General features: G+C 42.1%; 1 protein-coding gene across 6 annotated transcripts in view; it reads left to right on the top strand.

The window, feature by feature from the left end:
* Kansl1 (KAT8 regulatory NSL complex subunit 1) overlaps positions 1-22,795 on the top strand; it is a 188,390-nt gene extending 165,595 nt beyond the window's left edge. For 4 of the 6 annotated variants that reach the window (XM_004868652.4, XM_004868650.4, XM_087203851.1 and 1 more), the window contains 9 exons: positions 1,409-1,580; positions 10,761-10,943; positions 11,438-11,626; positions 11,965-12,113; positions 18,234-18,355; positions 19,034-19,091; positions 19,285-19,397; positions 20,213-20,465; positions 21,008-22,795. In XM_004868652.4, coding sequence (XP_004868709.2) covers positions 1,409-1,580; positions 10,761-10,943; positions 11,438-11,626; positions 11,965-12,113; positions 18,234-18,355; positions 19,034-19,091; positions 19,285-19,397; positions 20,213-20,465; positions 21,008-21,235 — 1,467 coding nt within the window. In that variant the 3' untranslated portion in view covers positions 21,236-22,795. The remainder of the gene's footprint in view (positions 1-1,408; positions 1,581-10,760; positions 10,944-11,437; positions 11,627-11,964; positions 12,114-18,233; positions 18,356-19,033; positions 19,092-19,284; positions 19,398-20,212; positions 20,466-21,007) is intronic. The other 2 variants (XM_087203853.1, XM_004868653.4) reach the window with 1 other exon arrangement.
* The last annotated feature ends 2,503 nt before the right edge of the window (positions 22,796-25,298 follow it).

Below are 25,298 nucleotides of genomic sequence, written 5' to 3'. Positions count from 1 at the left end.
TTTTCATAGTGCCATTTCCCCAGTAAGTTATTTCTTTTTCTTTTTTGTATTAAATTCTTTTATTGGTACATTGTAGGTATACAACACAATTACATTTCTCATTGGGAATTGTACCTTTACATAATGCATCTTGGTTCTTATTTTTTCCCCATTCCTAGCCCTCCCTTCACGCCCTCCACCCTTCCCTATTTACAAAGACTTTATTTCCATTTTTTCCATTTCTCAACATTTTTCCTTTCCCTTCTTTCCTTTCCCCTGCCAGTAAGTTATTTCTTCTAGGATAGGGTGCTGCCCAGATAAAGTTATGAGTCATGCTTGGCAAATGCCAGACTTGTTCACAGTAACACTAGAATATAAGACTCCTGCATTCAGCTTGACCTCAGCTTTTCTCCTCAAAGTCTAAAATTATTTAAATATCTTAATTTTTTACTGAGTTAAATCTTTTAAAGACTTTGATTAGTTCGTATTTCACTATGGACTGTTACTGGTTATTCTCCCCCCACATGTGCAACAGCAAGTTTAATGAAAATAATTTCTTGGAATTAATCTAACAAAGACAAGTAGTGCTAAGTGCTACGGCGCATGCCTGTAATCTCAGCTACTAGGAGACCAAGGCAGGAGGATCAGAAGTTTGGGACTAGCGTGGGCAATTTAATGAGACCCTGTCTCATAATAAGAGTTTAAAAGGGTGAGGGCGTAGCTCAGTAGAGCCTTTGCTTGGGAGCTGGGGGACCATTCAGTGAATACTCACCATACAAGATTGATTTTCATTTCTTAGGCATGAGCTTTGTAGTAGCAGATTTTAAACTAGCTTAAAGAATAGTCATTTATAGTTCTGAGAAACTTGCCATCTTGTGTGAGACCACCTCAATGTCTTATGGAATAGGTATGAACAGAAGAATTGGATTTTGATGGATCCAAGTTGATGAAGTTGCTGCAGAGGTCAAGTTATGTCCTAGAAATGAGGAGCCAACTACTTACCTTAGTAGGCAGTTAAAAACCATCAGGTGGTGGTCTGGGGATATAGCTCAGTGGCATTGCGCCTGCCTGAGCAAGGTTCTGAGTTCGATCTCACACACACGCACGCATGCACGCACCACATCAGGTGGTGAAAACATACAGGTGTTTTAAAAAGTGTTCTTAGCGCAGATTCAATATCTTTTCAACTATCAAGTTTGATACCTATGTAAGCACTTAGGACTTCAAATAATTGGATTTCATCTTTGAAAAGAAAGCTTGCTCAATCACTTTGAAGGTCAATTTGTTAGAAAAATGGAGTTTTCTTAAATTAAACATATTAGCAGTGTCATATAGCTATCTAGAAAAGTTTTCTGAATCTTTTGGATGGGTAGAGAGCTCAGTTTTTATCAGATGCAGAATTATCAGGATTTTGTTTGGCTTTTTACAGGTTCAGCGGAACAGCATCACCCGATCTGGCTGTGATGTGAATACCTCCTGTGCACTGTGTGGTTCAGGCAGTGTCAACACAATGCCTCCTGAAATCCACTATGAAGCCCCTCTGTTGGAACGTCTTTCCCAGTTGGATTCTTGTATTCATCCTGTTCTAGCATTTCCAGATGGTAAGAAAGACAGCATAATATAAAATCTAATTAAAGAGACTTAAAGGGTTCTAGATAAAAGAAAATCAGCCAAGGTCCCAGTGCAGCTCAGACATTCTAAGGGTACCATTTTTGGTCAACAAAATCTCAATTTTGCAGAAAGATGCACCAAACCAGAAAATGCTATTAGAAAGATTGCAACTTGCTAAGAGATTTCCTTTTTGGTCTTTACAGGCTGGAGTGAGGAGACCTGGGGAAGCTAGCCTAGGGTCAGTTGCCACTGATCACAAGTATATGTTGTCTGTGTGTACCATGATATAAAACAAAACAGGCAGCACTGTTCTTGGAGAATGTATTTACCTTGGCTGTGTGTGGTTACATGACAGTTTTTCAGGATCTTCAAGTGTTGCCATGCCCTCTTTTTCTAAGATTTACCTACCTAGTAAGCCTTTGTGTCTTCCAGTTCTCCCTTTTTGACAAAAGCAGCTATAGACAGTATGTAAACAAATAGGCATGACAATATTACAGTAAAACTATTTACAGTAAAGTCATTACCCTTCTCCTACAGAATCATCCAGTTGATGATTGTTCAAACATTGGATGACTATTATAATTCCTTGTTCTGTATCTGTTCTTCAAAATGATTGAATTGTTTCTTGGCCACCTAAATCTTGTAGCTACCAGTAGTTTTGACTTTTGTTACCAAAACTGCCTTTGACTATCAGAAGGATATAGGGTGACACTCCTGCTGCCATGTGACAAAAGAGTAAAAAATTTTAGGAACTTGAAGTACATGGATAGCAAGCTGGTTAGAACATAATGGGTAGAAAATACTCAAACCTTTTTTAACCCCATTGCTGGGAATTAAATCTAGGACCTTATACTGAACTACATCTCCAGTCTTTTTATTTTTGTCTGTTTTGTTTTATCTTTTGTTTTTTGAGACAGGGTCTCGCCGTGTAGTTCAGGCCAGTCTTAAACTTACTATGTAGTCCAAGCTGGCCTCAAACTTGTGACGATCCTTCTGCCCCAGCCTCCCAAGTACTGGGATTATGGGTATGCGCCACCACACTCAGCCTTTTATTTTTTTATTTTGAGACAGGCTCTTGCCAAATTGCTAAATTGTCCAAGCTGCTTGAGAGGCTGAGACAGGAGGATCGCTGCAAGTTTGAGGCCAGCCTGAACTACAAAGCAAGACCTTGTCTCAAAAACCCAAAAATGCCAGGCATGGTGGTACACACCTGTAATCCCAGCACTTGGAGGGCTGGGCCAGGAGGATTGCCTGTTGCATAGTGAGTTAAAGGCCAGCCTGTACTATGAAGTGAAACCCTGTCTCAAAGATAGATATTAGATAGCCTGGGCTGGACTTGAATTTGTGATCATCTTGCTTCAGTCTCCCAGAGTGCAGGCAAACACTACCATATCTGACTCAAACATTTTCCTTTGTGCTTCAGACTCCAGCATTGCCTTTCACCTTTTAATACTGGATTATAACTGGTATAACTTCAGTTAATTGGTGTAGCATTTTGCAGTTTATAAAGCACTTCTCTCATATTTGTCTCATTTGCTTCTTTCAGAAATCTTACAAGGTATTCCTTCAGTTTCACAGATCAAGGAATAATCTCAGGGTGTATCTTGTCCATAGCTAAATGGCTGACGAGTGAAGGGCTCTAGAATTCAAACTAGGGTCACCTGATGCCTATCCTTCCTTCACTGTATTCCATATTACTTCCCAGAAAGGTTATTAAGAGAAGTTAGGCTGGATGTGGTGGTACATGTGTTGAGTTGTTTGATCTCAAGTTTGAAGACAAAAAAGTCTGACACTTTTGTGTTCATTAGATACCACATGATAACCATGGTGGTCATTCTTTGTCAAAAGTATTACCATGGATATTTGTAGATGGGCTCCTCCATCACTGAACTAGGTATGTCCAAAACACCTGCCTGACATCTCTTATCCCATCACTCAGCATCTCAACTAGGAGGTAACCATTTCTTGTTAACACTTTCCATCCTGCTGACTGCATCATGCCTATACACCTTGACTGCTACCCTCTGTTGTCCTTTACTCTTTACCATGTCATCCCATTGCAGGCAAATAGCATCCCCTTTCACTGGTGTTTATCATTTTCATTTTGGGCACACACACACACCTACCTCTTAACCATAGCTCTGGGTTTTAGACAAGAGAATTGATCATTAAGTTCTCCTTATGAGACTGTAAATGAGATATAACTACATAAATAGAGATACAGATTCATCCCAAGTAGGATCTATGAACTATTATAGACCCCATTTTCATATTAATATTGTTGGTATTGGAATAAATTTGCTTTGATCCAAATAACTGCCACACTCAGAATGCAGTCTGTTTGTAAATTGGAGGATTCCCATAGCCATAGAGATGCCCAAATCCAGGGGCACTATTTACTTCATGTGGATAGCATTCCCTGAAGTATTGGTATTCCCTGCATGTCATTGTGTAGCAGTGTGCAACTTCAGCGTACTACTATGTGGTTCCCATGCTTGTGTACAGATTTGGCTACTGGACCACACTTTCGCAGCCTTTTTTCTAGATGTTTAAAGATAGCAGAACTTCTAGGGTTTTTTTTCCCCCCTTAAAATAAGGTTGAGTATATTTTTTGACTCATTTCTTTAATTCCTGTAGATTGTTACAGTCATGCAAAACCCTGATATAAAAAATGGTTTCATCGAATTGGTGGGGGGGGGTTGGTACTGGGGATCGAACTCAGGACCTTCTGCTTTCAAGGCAAGCACCATGCCACTGAACTTAATCCCCAGCCTGTTTCATTGAATTTTTAATCTCTTCATTTGTTGGATGTCTGTTGAGTTTCCCTTCTCCACATTTAGAACTATTTAAATGTGATACTTAGTTGTTCTGTACCCCAAATAACAATTCTTTTGTTGTCATTTTTGAGACAGAATCTCACCCTGTAGCTGAAGCTGGTCTTGAACTCAATATGTAGCCCTGGCTGGCCTTGACGTGGTGGTGATCTTCCTGCCTCAGCCTCCTGAGTGCTTTGATTACAGGCATGCACCACCATGCCCAGCTGTCTCCTACTTTTGTCACAATTTAGCCCATCTCAATACATATGCAATATCTAGGTAAGAAATTGCGTTAACCCGTACACACAGCCACTTCTATCCCTGGCTGAAGAAGGTAGGGGGATTAGGATGTAATAACCTATTGGTATTCCAAAGAGAGCTGCATTGTTTTCTTATCACTTTACTTCCTAGTCAATTTAGTTAATCCTTACTTAGAAACATAGAGGATGTATAACCTTGGAAAAAGAGTGTTAACTTTAAATTTGTAAAAAGGACTTAATAAGAACACCACCTACTGGCCAAGAAAATCTGCTGTTTCAAAAGATCTTGCCAAACTGCTTCTGAGGCTACTCTCTGGAGGAGGAAATGAGCATAACAAACAGCTGAAGAAAGGGAACTTGAGAAAATGTTGGAGAGTAATGAACAGAACTGTCAAGTGAATCATAGAATATCAGAACCTGGTGGTCCAGCAGTCAGATGTGGTGGCACACGCCTGTGTTACCAGCATGTGGGGCTGAGGCAGGAGGATTGCAAGTTTCAGTCCATCCTAGGCTATATAGCATATAACCCAGTCTCAGAAAACATGGTTCTGAGGTGGTGGGCCTGAAGTAAGGTTCTTTCGTTCACTTTTCATTTTATTTAAGGAAATAGCTATTTAAGATTAAATAAGTAATTGAGTTTTTTTTTTTTCTTTTTCATGTTTTTACCTGTTAAGGAACCCTTTTCTCTGATAATGACACTTTAACCTCCTTGCCTATGCAAGTATGGAATGTGGAATGTCCTCTAGCTAAATGGATCCTTCTTGGTGGTTGATTTTGTTTGTTTGTTTGTTTGCTTGCTTGCTTTTGGGAGGGGTTGGGTTGGGTTGGTTTTGGTAGTACTATGATTTAAATCCAAATCCTTGTTCATGCTGTACTGCACCCAGCCCTTTTTATTTGTGTTTTGAGACAGGGTCTTGCTAAGTTGCCAAGGCTGGCCTTGAACTCAAGATCCTCCTGCTTCAGCCTCCCACATAGCTGTGTGCCTATTCCCAGCCCTGTTGTGTTTTCTTCCATTTCATATCCATCATTGGCCTACTCTGAGTTCAGGCTGTCCTCAAACTATTGGCAACCCTCTGCCTCTGCCTCCCGAGTTGCTGAGATCACTGGCATGCACCACCACTCTTGGCTTTTTTGGTTGATTTTTGAGACAGAGTGTTAGTATGTATCCTAGGCTGACCTTGAACTCATGGTCCTCCTGCTACAGCCTCCTGTGAGTTAGAATTACATGCATATTGCCATCATGCCTGGTTTCAGATTTTTAACTTTTTAAGTTTTAGATATTACTATTTAGTATATGAACCCCGACCATCAATACTTAGGAGTTCATGTTTGTTCACTGACTGAGGGATTTAAGTAGTTTCTTGTTCACTCTTTGTTTTGTTTTGTTTTGATTTTTCCAGTACTGGGGATCGAACTCAGGACCTTGTGCTTTTGAGGCAAGCACGGCACCACTGAGCTAAATCCCCGGCCCTTCTTGTTCACTCTTATATGGAAGGAGTTAAAAGAATACACAGTAAACTTTTGGCGAAGTCTTGCAGCCTGAGTCTCTTAAAGTTTGTTATTACCTCTTAATGCTGTTTAATACCTCAACTATAGAGCACACGGTGATGCTTTACAGTTTTACTGACTTCCATTTAAGAACACTAAAATGGAGGAGGGGATTAGGATTGAGGTTTTAGTTGAGTCAGTGATTCAACACATTAGAATTGAGACACATGACATTCATTTAGTCTAGCAGTAACAAATAAATGTTCCTTTTTCAACCCACTTAGTAGGGGAGGGGTTTTTTTCTCCCCCAAGAATCTAATGTCTTGGGTAAAAGATGAATGACTATTATGCTTGGTTAACTTGTGTCTACAGCACAGGGAGTAGGGGGTGGTTAGAGGATGTGCTAGGACATTAGTAGCCCTAATCTAGCCCACTGCTCATTGTTAATATGAAGATTAAACCAGGATCGTGCCACACTCCTGTGATCCCACTACTCTGTGAGAGACTAGGGCAGGAGGATCATAAATTTAAGCCCAGCCTAGGCAAGTTAGAAAAACCCTGTTGCAAAATTTAAGTAAGGGCTGGGGATGTAGTTCAGGTGCAAGGCTTTGGGCTCAATCCCCAGAGCAGGCGCATGTACCTGTGGGTGTGGGTATGCGAGAATATGTAGGCTTTAGCCTGGCTAGGTTTTGGAGTGTGCTTTTGGAGTTCTGGTATGTATGTATGTCCTTTGCCAGTTGGGGTAACTCATCTGCTGACAGAGGGGTTAATTGGGATGTGCAGAACGTATTCTGCCTTTTCCCTAGCCTTCACAACATCAGTGCTTTTAAACTTGATTGTTGATCAAGTTGGAATAGGTGAGTTTTTTGTTTTGTGATACTGAGGATTGAACCCAGAGCCTTCATATTCATACTAAGCTATATCCCCACCCCTTTTTAAAATTATTTTGAAACAAGGTCTCACTAAGTTCCCCAGGCTGGGCTCTATACATTCCAGTGCTCCTGCTTCCCAGAGTACTATAATTACAGGCCTACAGCACTGCACCAAACTATGAATTTGTTTTTATGTATGGAAAAGAATGATTATGGGGGAAATTTTGAGAAGATAGCACAGTTCTCAGAGACTGTCTTATTACTTGGACAAGTCGAAAATGTTTGTTGTCATTAAAATTTTAATAATTTTTGTAATTTGTTTTGTTCCCTTAAAGTCTAGTATTTTATTCTGAGATCTGTGGTGCTGAGGCTGATTTCCTTTTGGGGGAAATCAATTCCTGAGAATGAACCTAGGGCCTTTGCACTGAGCTATATCCCCAGATTTTTTGTTTTTTTTAAAACCTTCTATTATTTTATTCTGAGACCAGGTTCTCACTGAATGCCCAGGCTGGGTTCACATTGTTATCCTCCTGCCTCCCAGAATGCTGATATTAGAGACATGCAGAGAAATTTTCGGTTGTTTTATTCATTTAAGGTTATGTTTATTCCAGTCATAAAAGGCTTAGTATTCAGATTAGTTCTTTTTTTTTTGAGTGTCATGAAATCTATTTATACTGTAGGAAAGAGTGGTTAACTTTTTTATAGTCTATAACTCCATTGAAAAATGGCATTTATTCTTCATTTCATTGGGAATAACTTGAGAAGTATCAGACTTTACCACAGAATCACATCTTTCTGTGGTCTCATGATGTACTGACTACGAGTATGGCTATCAGAATTGGGTAATACGGTTTGAATGTTAGCTGTTACTAACTGGGTAACCTTAGGCATAGTTATTTCACCTCTCTGAACTTGTTCCCTCTCTTTAAGCATAATGATGCTTACCTCATGGAATTATGAACATTAGGTGATAGGCACACACAACGCCTGTCATCTAAGAACGTGTTCAGTAAAGTTAGTCCTCTCTTCCCTGTCTCCCTACCCAAGTTCAAATTGAGCACATCCTATAATCTCTCTGGAAGCCAAACATTTATAAAACCATTTACAAAATATATTAAGTAGAATAAATTTCTCATAGTTGTGAAAAAGACATGCCATCAATGACTAGAACTTGCAGTGAGTTTTGAAAGATGAGAAATAGGCTAACTGGAGAAAGAAACAGGATAAAGTAGCCTCAAAGCACATGCTGGAGTAAGCGCCTGTGGAATGGGAGCTATTTAGAGAGGGTTCTTCTCCTAGAATTAAAGGGCACAAAGAGGAGGACCCTGGGCAGTTGTTTGAGTAATAAACTTGGGCTCATTTTGGAATAGCTGGGTTGGATTTTTTTTTTTCCTGTACCCCACCAGTACCTTTAGCTATCAAGTAGTGGTGTTTTGTTTTACGCTAAAAGCAATGGTATAGACTCGGGTTGGAACTCGTGAATGTTCCATGGATTGTTGCTGATTCCCTGGGGAAACTAGAAGCCAAAGAGAAACATGCTAAGTTTTAGATTAAAATTACCCTGTTAAGCTTTGCAGAACCCTTAAAAAAATGTCATCCCTATATCCAAAGTGGTCAAATGTCAGAATACTGAAAACATAAAAAGGAAAATCTGAAAGTTAGAAATTGTCACTACAGATCCTAGCCAGAGTAGTAAAAGGCTTACAGACTAGAAAGAAAGAAGTGTGTCTGTTTGTAGATGGTACACATGGACATATGTGTAAAATTCTGTGGCATCAATAAAAAAGCTGTAATGAAAAAGCTTTTTAAAAGGTCACAGTATACAAGATTATTATATTACAATTTATTATACTTCTATAAACTAGTAATGGACAAGTGGAAATTGAAATTTTACAACCACTGTTGGGCTGGAGGTGTAGCTCAGTTGTAGAATACTTAACTCCCATTCATGAAGCTGTAGGTTCAGTCCATAGCACTGCAGAAAAAGCAACAGTGTCATTTTGTTTCTGTCTTTTCCATACTAGGGATTAAACCTCGGGCCTCACACATGCTAGGCAAGCATTCTACCACTGAGCTATATAATCCCAGCCCCAAAAGAGTACCATCTTTTAAAGCAACATCAGAGATCATGAAATACTTACTTCACAGTAAGCTTGACAATCATAAGACCTTTTAATGGAAGAAAGCTACCAAACACTGCAGGAAGAAAGTTTTAAGAAAAGGTAAATAAAGGGAGAACAATTATCAAAAGACTTGGTGTCCATGGCAAAACAGGTGGCATTCTCACCACATTGATTTGTGTAGTCAGTACAATACCATAAGCTTTTTAGTTTTGGGTTTTGTTTGGTTTGGGGTTTTTTGTTTTGGTAAAAGCTTAAAAGCTAAAAACCAGACCACCTGCAAGTAAGAAAGAATCAGATTCTTTCTAGTGTGTAATATTGGATGTTCGACTATAGTGGAACAGAATTTTAAAGATCTGAGCGAAAACTAGTTATCTTAAGTCCAGAATTCAATTTCTAAAATTGACTTAACGAACTCATTTAGTGCACAAGGGCTGGTTGTAACTCAAGTTGATCATTTGAAGGCTCAGGCTCCTCTACACAGCCTTCAAAATCTCTCTCTCCTGCATCCAGGAAAATCTCAGTGTCCTTAGAGAGACATTGGCCCAGGATTTCTTATTAACCCCACACAGGAAAGGATGCTGTATTGTTCCTTCCAGAACTCTTTAAGGGTTAAATCTGTATCTGAGACCATCTGGAAGCACAAGTGGCCAGCATTTGGGTCATAACTCAAGACTTTGTAAGTGAAAACTAAAATGCCAGTCATAACCCAAGTTGTTTGTATGTCAGGCCAGTCGTGACTCAAGGGTCCACTGTGTTCCTGGGAGAATAAAAAATGAGTCTAGAAAATGAAAAATTTTAAAAATAGAAAAAAGTTTAAAATTATAATTAAGCTTAAAAGATAATTGATTTGTGAGGTTGTTTCTGGTTTTTGTGTTTTTCTGGTTTTTTGAGACAGGGTCTCGCTGTATAGTTCAGGCTGGCCTTGAACTCATGGCAATCCTGCCTCAGCCAAGAGCTGAAATTAACAGTTGTACACCATCATACCCAGCTTTTTGATATTTACTATTAGCTTAAAAACAAACAAAACCCTCAGATAATGTTGAAGTGGGGCTATAGAGGAAGGAAGGAGACCAGTATAACCTCTTATTTTGAGTTTATTCACAACAGTTTTTTGGTTTTGGTCTAGCCAGGGTTTTGATGGGGGGCTGGTATTGAGTATAGAACCCAGGAAGCTTAAGGCCTGCTAGACAAGCACTCAACCAACTGAGCTACACCCAGCCCTTGTGAGACAGAATCTCACTAAATTACCCAGGCTAGACTCAAGCTTGCAATTCTCCTCCCTCAGCCTCCCAAGTAGTTCAGATTACAGGCTGTGCCAGCATATCCAGCAGTGTTTGGGATCTCCCCCACTGCTGTGCACATAATCCTGAACTTGAAAGTGAAAGGCCAGAGTGACTTGCTTTGAATAGAAGAATGACCTTCAATAATGGTCTTCCATATGATACCCTCTGCCCTACCAAGTGTCAAGCCACTAGGCAAATAAAAGAGGGGTATGATACAGGTATTGAGCACTGGAAAGTAAGCATGACTGGTGGTTACTCCTCACATCATGAGAGAGGAGCCTGGAGACCAGTGTTTGGACTGACCGGTGATATTTTGTGTTTCCTGCAGATGTCCCCACAAGCCTGCATTTCCAGAGCATGCTGAAATCTCAGTGGCAGAACAAGCCTTTTGACAAAATCAAACCTCCCAGAAAGTTCTCACTTAAGCACAGAACACCCATGCAAGGCAGTCTGACGGATCCAACTCGAAAAGACCGGCACAAGTTGGTCAACTCCTTCTTAACAACAGCCAGTAAGTTTCAGGGAACTCTAGGAGATCCTCCAGAGTCCCAGTTCTTAATTTTCATTCTTTTTATATTCTCAAGTCACTAGTTTGCCATGCCACCAGTATTTTGGGGTTGGGCAAGAGAGTTGTCTCATATAAATTCATTTCACAGTGTACTACCTCTGCTTGTCTTGGATGCTCTCAGATGGACTTTGGAAGCTGTTTTAAACACCATGACTCTTGTGGCAAGATGCAAAATGCTCAGTGAGCAGCCAGCAGTAGCATGGCACTGGGTCCATCTATGAGCAGGCTACTTTCTGTAGCCTGGTGTCACAGTTTTCTAGTTGTAGTGTCCTTGAGCCTATTGTAGCCATTGTATTATTTACTAGAGTCTTCAACCCCAAAGGATTATCCTACTGCCCTGTGTATATAGCATTGGCCTAGAGAAAACTCAGGAGCTTAAAACTCAAATAAGATTTGAGAGAAGGTATCTCAAGCTCTTTTTCTGTTCCCCTCTTCAGAGCTGTCCCATCACCAAACCCGGCCTGACAGGACCCACAGGCAGCAGTTAGACGATGTGGGGGCCGTGCCCATGGTGGAGCGAGTGACAGTGCCAAAAGCAGAGCGCTTGCTCAACCCACCGCCACCCGTGCATGACCCAAACCACAGCAAAATGAGATTGCGAGACCATTCATCTGAGAGAAGTGAAGGTAGGGCCAGGCCCGGCACCTCTACCTGCATTTGCATCTGCTCAGGGCTTTCTTAGGGGCAGCCCAGACTTCTCTTAACTGCCCTCCAGCTTTGTCCTTCACTTTCTAGGAAAACAGAGTAGGGGGCACTACTGCTTTTAAATACAGGTCATGTCATATGCCGCAGCAACCTCTGCCCAGTCCCTTGCCTCCCATCAACCAGTTTGCTTCATCTTTTTATCCTCTAGGCTTAGAAAGCATTTTTGCCTTTAGTGTGTGTTGCTGGCATTCCTAACTTATTTGAGAAGTAGATATGGTTAAGATAGCCACGTATTCCTCTTTTCTGTTGACTTCTGCAGTGTTAAAGCATCACACAGACATCAGCAATTCGAGCTACTTGGCAACCACCCACCATACTCCACACAGTCCCTTGGTGCGACAGCTCTCCACCTCATCAGACACCTCTGCGCCCACCAGCTCTAGCTCACAGGTTTCAGCCAGCACATCTGTAAGTACCGGGTACAGTTGACTGTACATCCTCTCTGCAAGTGATCATTTGTTCATGTGGGTTTGGAAGACCATATAGAGGGTGGATCATGAAGCCCAGGACATTAATGGAAACTCGTTGTTAAGCCAAAGTGATGGTATTTGACGTTCTGCCAAAAGTTGTTAACCTTGGGTTGTTTTCTATAGTAGAGGTGGATTTGTGCTGAGCCATCCATAAAAAGTTTGATGCAGACAGACATCAGAACCATTCCAGATTGTGGAACTAAGTTTCACACAGAACTCTACAACTTTGTGGCCTAACTGAAGAAGCGAACATGAGAGGAGGAATAAAAGAGAAATACCTGTGGGCATTGGAGACAACAGTTGATCTCCTTGCTTCTGTTCTGTTGGTGAATGGAGATAGAACAGTGCAAATTAACTGCAAATGTTAGGGTGTTGAAAGGGAAGGAAGAAGACAGAGTTTGTGCTTTTTTCTTTTTTATGTGCGGAGCATAATTACAGATCCAGCAGATCAGTGGGGTGGCATGTACATGTACTCACAGTGACAGGCCACTTGTGGTGCCTTTTCCCCCACTCTATTAGCTTTCATAGGACAATGCTACATCTAGAAGCTGTTTGCATAGTCATTCCAGACATAATTCTGCTTGATTTTTTTTAATCCCTCTTAAACATTCTAATGTGTACCCATTAAAGGGTCTTTTGTATGATAATTATAGTAATAGTTGTAACAGTAATAATAATAATACAACTTTGGAGCTGTAATGTTTATCAAACACTTGTGCTTTATATATATCATCCTGTTTAATCCCATAATGCCTTTTGAAATGTAGGTGGGATTATGGATTCCTATTTTGTGGACATGAAAATTATGGCTCTCCAAGGTTAGATAAATTGCATAAGGTGAGGCAGCTTGTGAGGGTTATAGTTATGTTTCATACCTGGCAGCCTGACTGCAGAGCCAGCTCTCACCATTACACTACAGTCTAAACCTGCTTGGGAACATGGCAGAAGTGATTTACACAGCTCCCTCAGAGCAATCAAGAAACATTGAAGCTCACAAAATATGCTTACTAGGCTTCTGTCATCAGATAGGAATTCACATTGTTCTCTCTTTGCTCCTACAAATCCAGACCATCTTCTAAATAGTCACCTTTTTTTTAGTACTGGGGATTGAACTCAGGTCCTTGTGCTTGTGCAGCAGGCGGTGAAACCACTGAGCTAAATCCCTAGCCCAGCCACCTTCCTTCTTTATCTTCTCCACTCACAAAGTTTGTTTGTTTGGTTTTTTTTTTTTTTTGGTACCAGGGATCGAACTCAGGTCCTTGTGCTTGCATAGCAGGCGGGGAAACCACTGAGCTAAATCCCATCCCCATAAAGTTTGTTTTAAAGGTGTGTTGGTATCCCTCACACACCCAGTTATACACCAATAAAGGGTTTCATGTAATCAGAGGATGTAGAAGAATCTAATTTTGACTGAAAAATCTGAACTCCGAGATTCAGGACTTGGTGAATATATCACCATTTTTCTCACCTGTCAGCCCTCCTGAGTTTGGAGGCATGCGCGCGCGCGCGCGCGTGTGTGTGTGTGTGTGTGTGTGTGTGTGTGTGTGTGCGCGTTTTGGTTTTTTGAGACAGGGTCTTGCTATTTAGTTCAGGCTGGCCTTGAACTCACTATGTAGCCCACACTGGCCTTCAACTCATGGTGATTGTCTGCCTCAGTCTCCTGAATGCTGGGCGGTGCTGTGTGCACCACCACCCTTGGCCTGGAGAATGGAATTTTTACTTACTGAATGGAGATTTTATGTATAGCATTGTGCTGACTCTTAAGGCTCTCATTGCCAGATTTGTGCAGTGAATCTGGATTTGTTTAATAGTAAATCCAGTGATAGGCCAAATTCTTGCAGTTAGGTAAAGAAGCTGGATGACACTGGAGAAACTGTGAGGGGTAGGAGGCAGGCTATTTGTGGCTTCACAGAAATCAGTGGGTGCATCAGAATTACCCCAGTAGCTTTTTTTAAAAACCCTGAAGATTCAGAAGAAGGAATCCCAGGACGTTTTCTTTCTTTGCTTGTTTAAATTTTTAAGTACTCCTTATCTTATCTCAGTTTCTGATGTAAAACTAAGTTTAGGAACCACTTGCCATTCTCATTGCTTGCTTTCTACCTCTGCCTCTAAATAGGAGTGAGTAATGAAGTTAGACCAAATGAGTAACTAACGGAATCTGGGTATCTAGGCAGAGGTGAAAAGTACAGCCTATTGGACAGTCTCACAAGCCTATTTGTCTGAAGGTATAAACAGGTGCAAGAAATGTAGGGAAAACACACACATACTTGTTTCTGCCAGCCAGCAGTTTCACCACCACCACTGTTTGGGGATAGAATATAGGGCTTCCTCACTGTGCCACATCCCCAGCCATTTTCTGTTTTGACACAGGATCTCAGTAAGTTGCGGAGAAGACTGGGATTATAGGTGTATGCCACCACACCTGGCTACACTTTTTTTTTGTACTGGGGATCAAACTCTGGACCTTGCACTTTCGAGGCAAGCGATGGCACCACTGAGCTAAATCCCAGGCCCCTACATTTATTTTATTTTATTTTATTTTTTGGCCAAGATAGAGGGAAGACTGTCTCCTGAGGCTTTGGGGTGGGGGCGGTGGAGTGGCAGTACTAGGGATGGAACTTAGGACCTCGAGCTTGCCAGGCAGATGCTGTGCTCCTGAGCCATATCCCCGGCCCTCCTGAGGCTTTCTTCCACTGTATTTCTGTTTTGGTTTTGGTTTTTTTCTTTTTTTTTTTTTTTTTTTGTTTTGGTTTTTTGAGAGAGGGTCTCATGTAGTTCAAGCTGGCCTTGAACTCACTGTGTAGCCCAGGATGACCTCAAATTCTCAATCCTCCTGCCTCAGCCTCCCAAGTGCTGGGATTACAGGCATGCACTACCACTCCTGGCTCTTAGCAAAGGATTTCTTGTGTGAGACATAGAACTTCAGCAGAGATGTGGCTATAAGAAGGTCTGGATATGAAATCACTGAGCCTCAGCCAGGCAAGATTTATAAAAATCTCTTCAGACATTTGGCTAAGCATTTACCCTAAATTTGTGAGGTCAGTGACAGTCTCGTCTTACTGATAAAATTGAAATGAAAAGGACATTATGATCATCTGAAATCATAAATGATAGCAGCTAAAATCCTGGCCCAGGAAGTACTGATTTTTAATATTCTCTGAGAATGCCCTGTCATGGGATGAACAAATGGTATGTCACCTTCCGGGAATAGAAAGAATAGTTGTAGGGAACAGCTTACATTGCCTTGTCTCCCTTCATGAACTCTCTACCCCTGCCACACTTGGTAGTTTGTGTGTGAATGCGGCCTCTTAGGTGTTTTCAGCTGTATTGTTGCCATGACAGCGTGTTTGTCATCCCACTATTTCCCTCTGACCTTTCACAGCTCAGTTAACAGTGTGTTTCAGGATAAGTTATTTGCTGTCTGGGCAGAAGCAGCTAGTCAACTTTTTCTACCATCTGAGAGAACCAGGCCATTTGGCTCCCTGCTTTATTCCTTCCTGATTGCTCAGCCACCTTTCCTCTGACTTTGTATCCTTGGAAGTCTTTATTTCCCCAGGGGTTTGATCTTCACTTTCTATAAAGCACTTTGCTTTCTCCAGAGGTATAGGTAGGCCCTCCTCTTCAGTCTCTTTTTATTCATTTCTGTTAATACAACTGGAAGCCTTTTGGCTCTTTCTTCAAGAATAATAGAAGGAGAACTCACATAAGGTCTGAGCAGGTGGTGAGTACAGATTTAGCTGGAGTTCAGATCTTGGAGGGAGAGGGTCCTTTCATGACAGACAAGGTGAGATAACCTGTTGAGATGGGCCCTATCTTTCAGAGTAAGGGAATTCAACACTTAAACCAAAGAATCATCACTAAGCATGAGCATTGCTTTTTAGGTATAAGTCATAAATGGGTAAATGGGATTTGGGGAGGGGGGGACACAATGTCATGCTATGTACTTTAGGCTGACTTTGAACTCACTATGTAGGCCAGGTTGGCTTGAACTCGCAGTGATCCTCCTCCCTCAGCCTCCCAAGTGCTGGGATAACAGGTATGTGCCACCACACCCACACCTGGCAAAAACAGGAATTTTTAAAAGGGAGTGTTAATACAGATGTTTGTGGAGGAGTAAAAACCCTAACAATTGATTTTTTTTTTTTTTTTTGGTACTGGGAATTGGACTCAGGACCTTGTGCTTTTGAGGCAGGTGGCAGAACCACTGAGCTGAATCCCCAGCCCTTGAATTTTTTTTAATAAATTTTGTTTTCCTTTTTTTTTAATAAATTTTATTTCTAACAATTGATTTTTAAAAGCCAGGATACACCCGCCCTTATAAAATTCAATATGGTCATTTCACATGAGTCTGTGAAGGAGGAGGGTGGCCAGTGGGTCTTGTGAATGGGAGTTACTCTTGGGGAACACCTGTATTTCCCCCAAACAGAAAAGAATTATTTTTCAAGTAATATTTAATTGAAGAAAACATTCTTAATAAAAGCATTAAAGAGAAAAGGTACTAAACTATATTTTTAATAATATAACACAGATATGATACAATGTATTGTTAATAGTGTGTGATAAATTTACATTTATAAGATGTTAATTTTAATATATATTGGGGAAATACTATATAATAAAATGGAATAAAGGACCATTTACTCTTTATAACTTTGATAATATAAACAGGAGATATTAATTTATTAAATTATTAATGAATTTTTAAATTGAAATACCCAATAAGCAAAATCAGTTAGCTTTTAGTTCTGATCAGTACCAAAACTTACAACTAAAAAAATTAATAACTGGTTACTCCACCCTGGGCCATAAGCATAGCAGACATTTATAAAACAAAAGTCCACAATATCTCATATAACAAATAATAAATAATAAATTGAAGAGTTTTGGTTGGATTTGGTTTGGGTTTTTTTGCAGTACTGGGGATCGAACTGAGGACCTTGTACTTGAGAGGCAGGCACGGTGTCACTGAGCTAAATCCCCGGCTGAAAAGGTTTTTTTATTTGAGCTTTGATCTATAGGTTAATGATGTAATCTCTTACACAAACTGAGTGACACATTCTTTACCATCAGAATTAAAAAGTCTTTGAAATGCTATACATTTTAAAACTTGGCCTGGTGGCACACGCCTATATTCCCAGCACCAGGGAGTCTGAGGCAGGAGGATCTCCATGAGCTCAAGGCTATCCTATACTACTTAGTGAGTTCAAGGCCAGCCTGAACTCAAAATGAGACTGTGTCAACACCCCACCCCAGTACATTTTATTTGAGTTTTTTTGTTAGTTTGTTTTTGGAGACAAGGTCTCACTATGTAGTTTAGCCTGGCCTTGAACTTCTGGCAATCCTCCTGCCTCAGCCTCCTGAACTCTGGGATTATAGACATGTGCTACCACACCCAGCTTGTTTGTTGTCTTCTGTTGTGTTTTGTTTTGTTTTTTGAGACAGGACCTCACTTTGTAGCCCAGACTGGCCTTCTTCCTCAGCCTTCTGAGTGCTGGGATTACAGGTGTGCACCACTATGTCTGGCTCAAAGTCTGTCTTCTAATGACCTAAATTGGCTATCTGGAGGTATACAATTGATTCTTCATCCTACATTATTCCCTCTTTTCCTGGTAGTAGTCTTGGGTGTCAAGTGTTAATCTTCCAATTTGAAAAATATTTATCCATTACAAATGATGTTTTTTGTATATATTTACCCTATTTTGTGTTTCTCTTTGTGTTTAATAAAGCAAAGCCTGGGCCAGGGATTTAGCTCAGTGGTTTTGCCGCCTGCTGTGCAAGCGCAAGGACCCGAGTTCAGTCCCCGGTACCAAAAAAAATAAATAAATAAAGCGAAGCCTACTGACTTTTTCCCACTGAAAAACATTTTCTAAAACTTTTCATGATGTAAATAAATTCTATGTGATAAGAAAGAGTCTCCTCAGTGTAAGTTGCTGCCCAGTCACTACCAGGCTCCACCCAAGGACCCAGATGTCTAGTTATTACAGATCCTGCTGTAACCCTTGGGTGAATGATGTTGGTAGAGTTGTACCTCCCCTTTAACTTAACCTTTGTCTTACAGCAGCCAGTAAGAAGGAGAAGGGGAGAGAGCTCATTCGATATTAACAACATTGTCATCCCAATGTCTGTCGCTGCAACAACCCGCGTAGAGAAACTACAGTACAAGGAAATCCTTACTCCCAGGTAGAAGCTCTAAATAACCAGCTCCTCTCCCATTCTTCCTTTTCTCTTGTAACGAAGCTTTGAACCCTAACCTGGGGTGCTATCTTCTCTTTAAAAGAGGATATTACCAAATAAGAGTGAAATGACTTTTATGTATAGCTCTGTCTCATTCCATGATATAAATTCTCTGACTAGACTAGAAGCTACAGCTTGGCAGGCCACTGGCCATTCCTGGTCTGTAGGCATAGTTGTTTATTTGTTTGTTTGTTTGTTTGTTTGTTTGAGAAAGGGTCTCACTTGGTAGTGCAGGCTAGCCTTGAATTTACATGTAGCCCAGGCTGGCCTCGAACTCTTGGCAATCCTCCAGCATCAGCCTCCTGCGGGCTGGGATTACAGGCATGTTTTGTTAACGTATACGGTGTGTTTTAAAATACTGAATTTGTTGTCAACATCAAAGCAGGATTTCACATAAAGATATTTCCAGCTTTTGTCCTCAAATCAAAAGATGGAGCAACCCTGTAGTGCCAGTCCACTGTTAGCAGTGTTTGTTCCCTTTAAACAGGTCCGTTTGCTTGAATTTGTTATCCCATTCCCAAACCCACCACCAGCTTACTTCTATTTCTGGCCTTTGGGGATATTTGAGTATAAGGCCTGTTTTAGACACCTGTCATTCCATGATCTTTCCTCCTGTTTTTGCAGCTGGCGAGAGGTTGATCTTCAGTCTCTGAAGGAGAATCCAGAGGAGGAGAATGAGGAGGTAATGGTTATACTCACACGTGTGTAGACATACTTGAGATGCCATAAGATGTGTCTGAGTGAAGTGCAGGCTCATCATAGTCTTGCCCTGACCACGAAGAACCTAGAAAATCGTGGGGCTGGTATGCACTTCACTATGCTTAAATTCACCTTTGAGGAAGGGATGGACAACCAACGAACCCACTCTGTTGCAGATTGAAGACCTGTCAGATGCAGCCTTTGCCGCTCTGCATGCCAAATGTGAGGAGATGGAAAGGGCTCGGTGGCTGTGGACTACAAGTGTACCACCCCAGCGGCGGGGCAGCAGGTGATGGGGCAAGCACAGGTCCCCAAGGCCCACGGGGAAAGGTGGACAGGGTGTTCGAGCTCTACTTGTATCCACAGAATTGCCACTGCCTCCTTGTTGCTCTTCATATTTATCTACTGGCAATGGCTGAGAATGTAAAAATTCCTTGGTATTTGTTGGAACTGGTAGATATATAAGTCAGGTGCTAGATCCTTACTAAGTGGTTCCTGTTCAGTTCTCATAAATTCTAGTGATCAGCTGTGGTACTTGGAGGCCATTTGGCATGAAATTTAGCAAGAGGAGCTTTTAAGGCCTTATCTGAACTTAACCCTCTTTTGGGTAGTGGACTGTGCTTTTATGGTCATACTTCAGAGAACTGTCCCATTTACATGTCATTGTCCTGTCTCTATTCCTAACAGTAGCAGAAGGCTACAGATTCTTAAATAGATTTTGGGTCTTCAGTTCTGCTGGTTATGTTTTTTGTTTTGTTTTGTTTACAACAATTTTCAAAGTCTGGGAAAATTTCTATATCCCCATGGGTTCATGAGGCAGTGTGGCAGGGATTAGCCAGAGGAGCTTTGAAGGTCATTGTTCAGCCATGGCTTTCTCTTAGGATGATAGCACACACAGTTCTTAGACATCATATTGTAAACCTGCCCCTTTGGGCAGCAGTGAAAGAAGTGAGATTTGCTGGCTCACAGGAAAACACTATAGGTGTCAGTCTCAGCTCCTTGGTAAGGATGCCTTTTTCATGCCTCCTCCTCACCTCCAGTCCCCCCCAAACAGACAAATTCCCTATTACTCAGGTACTGACATCTATCTTCCTTGGTGTACAGGTCTTACAGATCATCAGACGGCCGGACCACCCCCCAGCTGGGCAGTGCCAACCCCTCCACCCCACAGCCCGCCTCCCCTGATGTCAGTAGTAGCCACTCTCTGTCTGAGTTCTCCCATTGTCAGTCCCCTAGGAGCCCCATTAGCCCGGAATTACACTCGGCACCCCTCACCCCTGTGGCTCGGGACACCCTGAGACACTTAGCCAGTGAAGACACCCGCTGTTCCACACCAGAGCTGGGTTTGGATGAACAGGTAAAGGATACCATCTTTGCATGGGAGTTGATGAGATGGGGGCAGAATTGGCAAAGGATAGCACCTGCTGAAGATAGATCTTCATGATACTTTCTCATTTTGAGGGGATGGAGGGCTACACTTGAAATTGATTATTTGAAGGTAAGATGGGCCAGGTGTGCAGGCACATGCCTGTAATCTCAGATACCAGAGAGGCTGAAGCAGGAGGAACATGCATTTCAGGCCAGCCTGGGCAACTCAGACCCTGCTTCAAAAAATGAAAAAGAATGGGGATGTATCTCAGTAGCAGAGCACTTACCTAGCATGTACAGTCCCCTGAAATCAATCCCCAGCACTCCAAAAAAATAAAACTTTTCCTTTTTTTGAGGTACAGTGGAACTGTACTGGCCATTATTAAAAGCACACCCACCCCAACCCCTACAGGGGTCTTCCTGGACCACTCCATGAACCCTAGTTGGACTGATCAAGGACTCCAGTCTCAATTTCATGGAAAAAAGTAGTCTGGGAATGGGTCCTCACCAGAGCTCTTTGTCTGTCCACAGTCTGTCCAGCCATGGGAGCGACGGACTTTTCCCCTGCCGTATAGCCCCCAGGCAGAGTGTGAGGACCAGCTGGATGCACAGGAACGGGCAGCCCGCTGCACTCGGCGTACCTCAGGCAGCAAGACTGGCCGAGAGACAGAAGTGGCACCAACCTCCCCTCCCATTGTCCCCCTCAAGAGTCGGAATCTGGCAGCAACGGTCACAGCTCAACGCCCAACTCACAGATGAGCAGGAGATGAGAATCTAAACAGACTCACTAACTTGGCATTAAAGCTTCAGAAATCTCTGCGTTTGATATTCAAACATCATGTGCCGGAAATTTTCACAGTTTTTAGTGAATTTAAGGAATTTAGATCTTCCTTTGGTATTTTTTTTTTCCTTGTTTTCATTTTTGTTTTGTTTTTGTTTCTGTGTTTTCTTGTCACACACCTGAGCACTTCCTCCAGTTGGCAGACAGATGTTCAGGACAAGACCTTTGTGGCCTGGTCCTGGCACATCCTCTGCACTGTTGAATCACTGGACTTAGCAATGTTAGATGATCACCCCTCTCCCTCACACCTAAGGGCAGGGTGGAAAAGCCAGATGGGCAGAGGGGATGGAAAGCTACCATTCAGCATGGCCTTATGTTAGGGTGGAACAGAGCAAGGGTGCTGTGGGCTCTCAACCCTCCCCTCCCATCTGTGGCTCGGCTGAGCTGTAGCCTTCCTTCCTGGCTGAGTCCACCTAGTTTTCTGGGCTGGTGCACTCACCAGAGCCTCTTTGCTGTAACTGCCAGCTGCTCTCACTTGAGTTCTCAGCTGGCAGAATGGCTTCCCCTTGTCTCCAGTATCTTACAGACTTTTCAGTTTTATCTGCATTTGGTCATCTCTGTCTTGACTCCTTAACTACAGTAACCTGGCTGTGGCTGCTCAGGTTTCCCCCCATCCTGCCCTCTCCTCCCCTATCCTGTCTGTCCTCTGCCGTGCACACATTGGTCCTTCCACTCTGAAGGTATTTACCACCTGTCCTGGTCTATAAAGTTAAGTTTAGGACTACTTAATCTTTGTCTCCTCTCCCTAGGGGGTTTGGGAAGTGAGCAGCCATCTTCCCTGTATAATTTTGTTTTCACTGACTGGTTCACGTAATCATGTTTCCTTCACCTCCAGTTCTTGTCAGTGTCAATTAGACTCTTCGTCTGCCATGCTCCCCTTGCCTGTGGAACATCGTCTGGTCCTCGCTGTGGTTTCCATCACTCCCATCACCCTCCTTTGTTAACCTTGTGCCTGTCTCATGTATAATCACATCACCAAAAAGGGGGAGGGGGGAAGGACCTTTTTTTCCTGCCATTTTGTAATCGTATAAAAATAGTAGACAAACTGCTTAATGGTTCGGGGGTTTTTTCACAATTTTCAACATTAGTGATTTTTTTTTTTTTTTTTTTTTTGGGTTCTGTTTGCAAGTTAAAGGGTTTGTCATTGTTTCTTTTAAACAACAATAATGCACCATATCCCTATGCATAAAGTGCTTCTATTTATAAGGTTGAAAATTCTGAATAACCCTTTTAGCATTGTAAAAAAAAAAAACAAAAAACAAAAATTTAAAAAAACTTGTATTTTGTAAATATTTTCTTTTCCTGCTTTGAGCTGTGTAATGGCAGCGAAACATGTAGCTGTCTTTGTTCTATAGAAATGCTTTTCTTCAGAGAAGCTGATCTTTGTTAATGTCTTGATTCTGTTCGCAAAGCACAGACTAGTGCTTAAAAAAAAAAGAAAAGAAAAAACGAAAAAAATAAAAAAAAGAGTTACAGAATATTGTGTGTCAGGCCTTCTTGCTGGCTGGGGGTGTGCATGGTTAGCAGTTGCTGCTGGGGAGGTGGCTTTGCTAGAGCCATGCTTTAGGGTTCTGTGACTTGCTTTGAACCTTGGTTCCTCCCCATGTGTCTCTTGGGAACAGGAACATGGGTAAAGTCTTGTTATGGGAGGTGTGGTAATTTTCACTGAGGTGTAAAGGTTGCACAGATCATCTGATTTTTCTTGTTGAGGGAAAGGAGTTGATCCATTGCTTCTCGATGTTCTTTTCTCTAGTGAGGTTGGCAGTGTAGCATTTGTAGCTAAATTGCTCTTTAATGGAGATTTTACTTTTCATCAAACTTTTCTGGGTTTGGGGTCAGTAATTGGTATAGCACATGGGTTGGTTCTTGGCTGCCACTTGACAGAGCACAGTGTATGTCTTCTGAGAATGGCTATGTGCCTGGTTTCCTTGAACAAGGTGGATTAGTGAGTGGGCCTGCTTCTCTTTTCTCCATTCTATCTGAGGCAGTCAAGAGTAAACTTCTAGTGAGGCTGCACTCATGGTTCTGACAGCAATTGTCCTGGGAATATTTTTCTTTGGCTGGCCTGTGGCTGCTGTTATAAATTGTAGATGAAAATCTGCTTGACCGAAGCAGCTGTCTGCAGAGAGGTAAATACATCAGGAAGATGTGAGGAAAGTAATATTTAAAACTTGGTGTGAAAATCTCAGGATTCACACACACACCCTTTGTGGCATTGCTAGGGAGAAGCTATCCAGTATCTTTTTTTTCCCCCCAGTGCTCAGTATGAAACCCAGGTCTTCACACACCCTAGGCAAGTGCTCTACCACTGAACTACCCACCTCTAGCCCCTAGTATCCCTATCTTGAATTGTAAAAACATTTCACAGTCTACAATAAGGTTCCAAAGGAAAGAGCAAGACAGCTATGTATGTAAACCTGGAAGGAACCTGCACTGTTCATTTCAGCTGACTGGCTTGTTTTCTGCTTCAGCCTCAGTCCTCTAGATTTACTTCTAAGAACAAAAGATCTAATATACCCACTCCAGCTTTCTTGGGTTTGAATCCACTGGCAGTCCTACACACTGCAGAATTGTGAATTCAGCCACAAGGGTATTGACTGCCATTGAGGTGGATGGTTTGCCAACACCAGAATGACACCATGAATAGAGAATGAAGAAGTATGAACTCATTTCTCCACGACCCCAGAAAGACCTGTTGATCCTGATGCCCAACTTTTAACAGTACTGCCATGGGATAGAAAAAAACTTGGAAATCATGTATCTTACATCATTTTCTTGTCCTTGGAATCCATGAACAGAGACTTATTTAATCAGAGTAATAACTTTATTTCCAAATTCACTTTTACAGCAACAGTCAATGTCAATCATTTGTTAAAACACAATACACTATATGGACATTCACAAACAGGAAGCTAAGCTAAGATGATTTTTTTTGTCCCTCCCCCCCACCCTCAGAATTACCAAAGAAATCATGGGACTTCAAGTGCTGGAAATTGACCTGCCCAGAACAGCAAATTCACAGGCTGAGTCTGTTAGGTGAGACTCTGGGTTGGTGCCCAGGGTAACCCTTTACAAAGCCAGAGAGACAATGGAAGGCTCATGAAGCCACAGACCTGTAGCTGATGACCACCTCTGCCCTTGTCCACATCTCTTGGTTTATTTGGGAAACAGATGGGGGTGAAGAGATCTCAGCAGCTGCTAGAAGTGTGTACTACATGTCTGGAGCCAGTGGGAGAGGTGACACAGAAGTGCCAGTGGCTTAGAAGGAAGGATGCCAGGGTCTCGGAGGCATGGCAGATCACAGATTCCCACACAAGCCTGACAACTTGTACCTGCTGGGAAGCCATTGGGGATTAGCTGGTTGCCTCTGCAACTGGGAAAACCTGTCAGTGGAGCAGCGAAGCCTCAGGCCTCTAGCCCCATGGCCCCTCCCTCTAGCAAGCGTGGGTGAAATCATGAAAGGGTTACAAGGCGGCTTAACTGCAGCACTCAAAGACTTCCTTTGCCCATGTGAACTATCTTACACGTTCCTTCCCTCCCCCCACAGCACAACAAGCAATCGCAAACAGGATACAGTCTCACCACGGAAGTCACTTTAAATGGAAGTATTGATAAAGTGAATCCACAGCTTGAAGGAACCAGGCATTTAGTATATCCTGTCTAACCCACCCCAGGACCTTGCCTTTGAAGGTGGGGAAAATGAAGAGAGAGAAAGAGTGCCTAGCCCTGGGGAGATTGTCCTCATTAAAGTCACAAGCCAGCATCTCTTTGCAGTCTACTTATCAGCATTGACCTACTCACCCTAAAACCATAATCTTTAGGCTGTCCCCAGTAGCCTACCTACTCCATGTAAGGTGCTGAAGAGCAGGGTGCATGAACTTCAGGGGGGGAAAGGAAGAGGGGCCCATATGTCTAAACCACACTTATCTTTCTCCCTCAGAACTCTTGAGGACAGTGTGGACTCAAGACAGTAGGGAGCCT

Source organism: Heterocephalus glaber, unplaced genomic scaffold (genome assembly GCF_053883595.1).
Source record: "Heterocephalus glaber isolate CG9 unplaced genomic scaffold, H.glaber_assembly_v1.0 deba00001813, whole genome shotgun sequence".
NCBI classification, from domain to species: domain Eukaryota; kingdom Metazoa; phylum Chordata; class Mammalia; order Rodentia; family Bathyergidae; genus Heterocephalus; species Heterocephalus glaber.
This window is presented reverse-complemented; position numbering and strand designations above follow the sequence as displayed.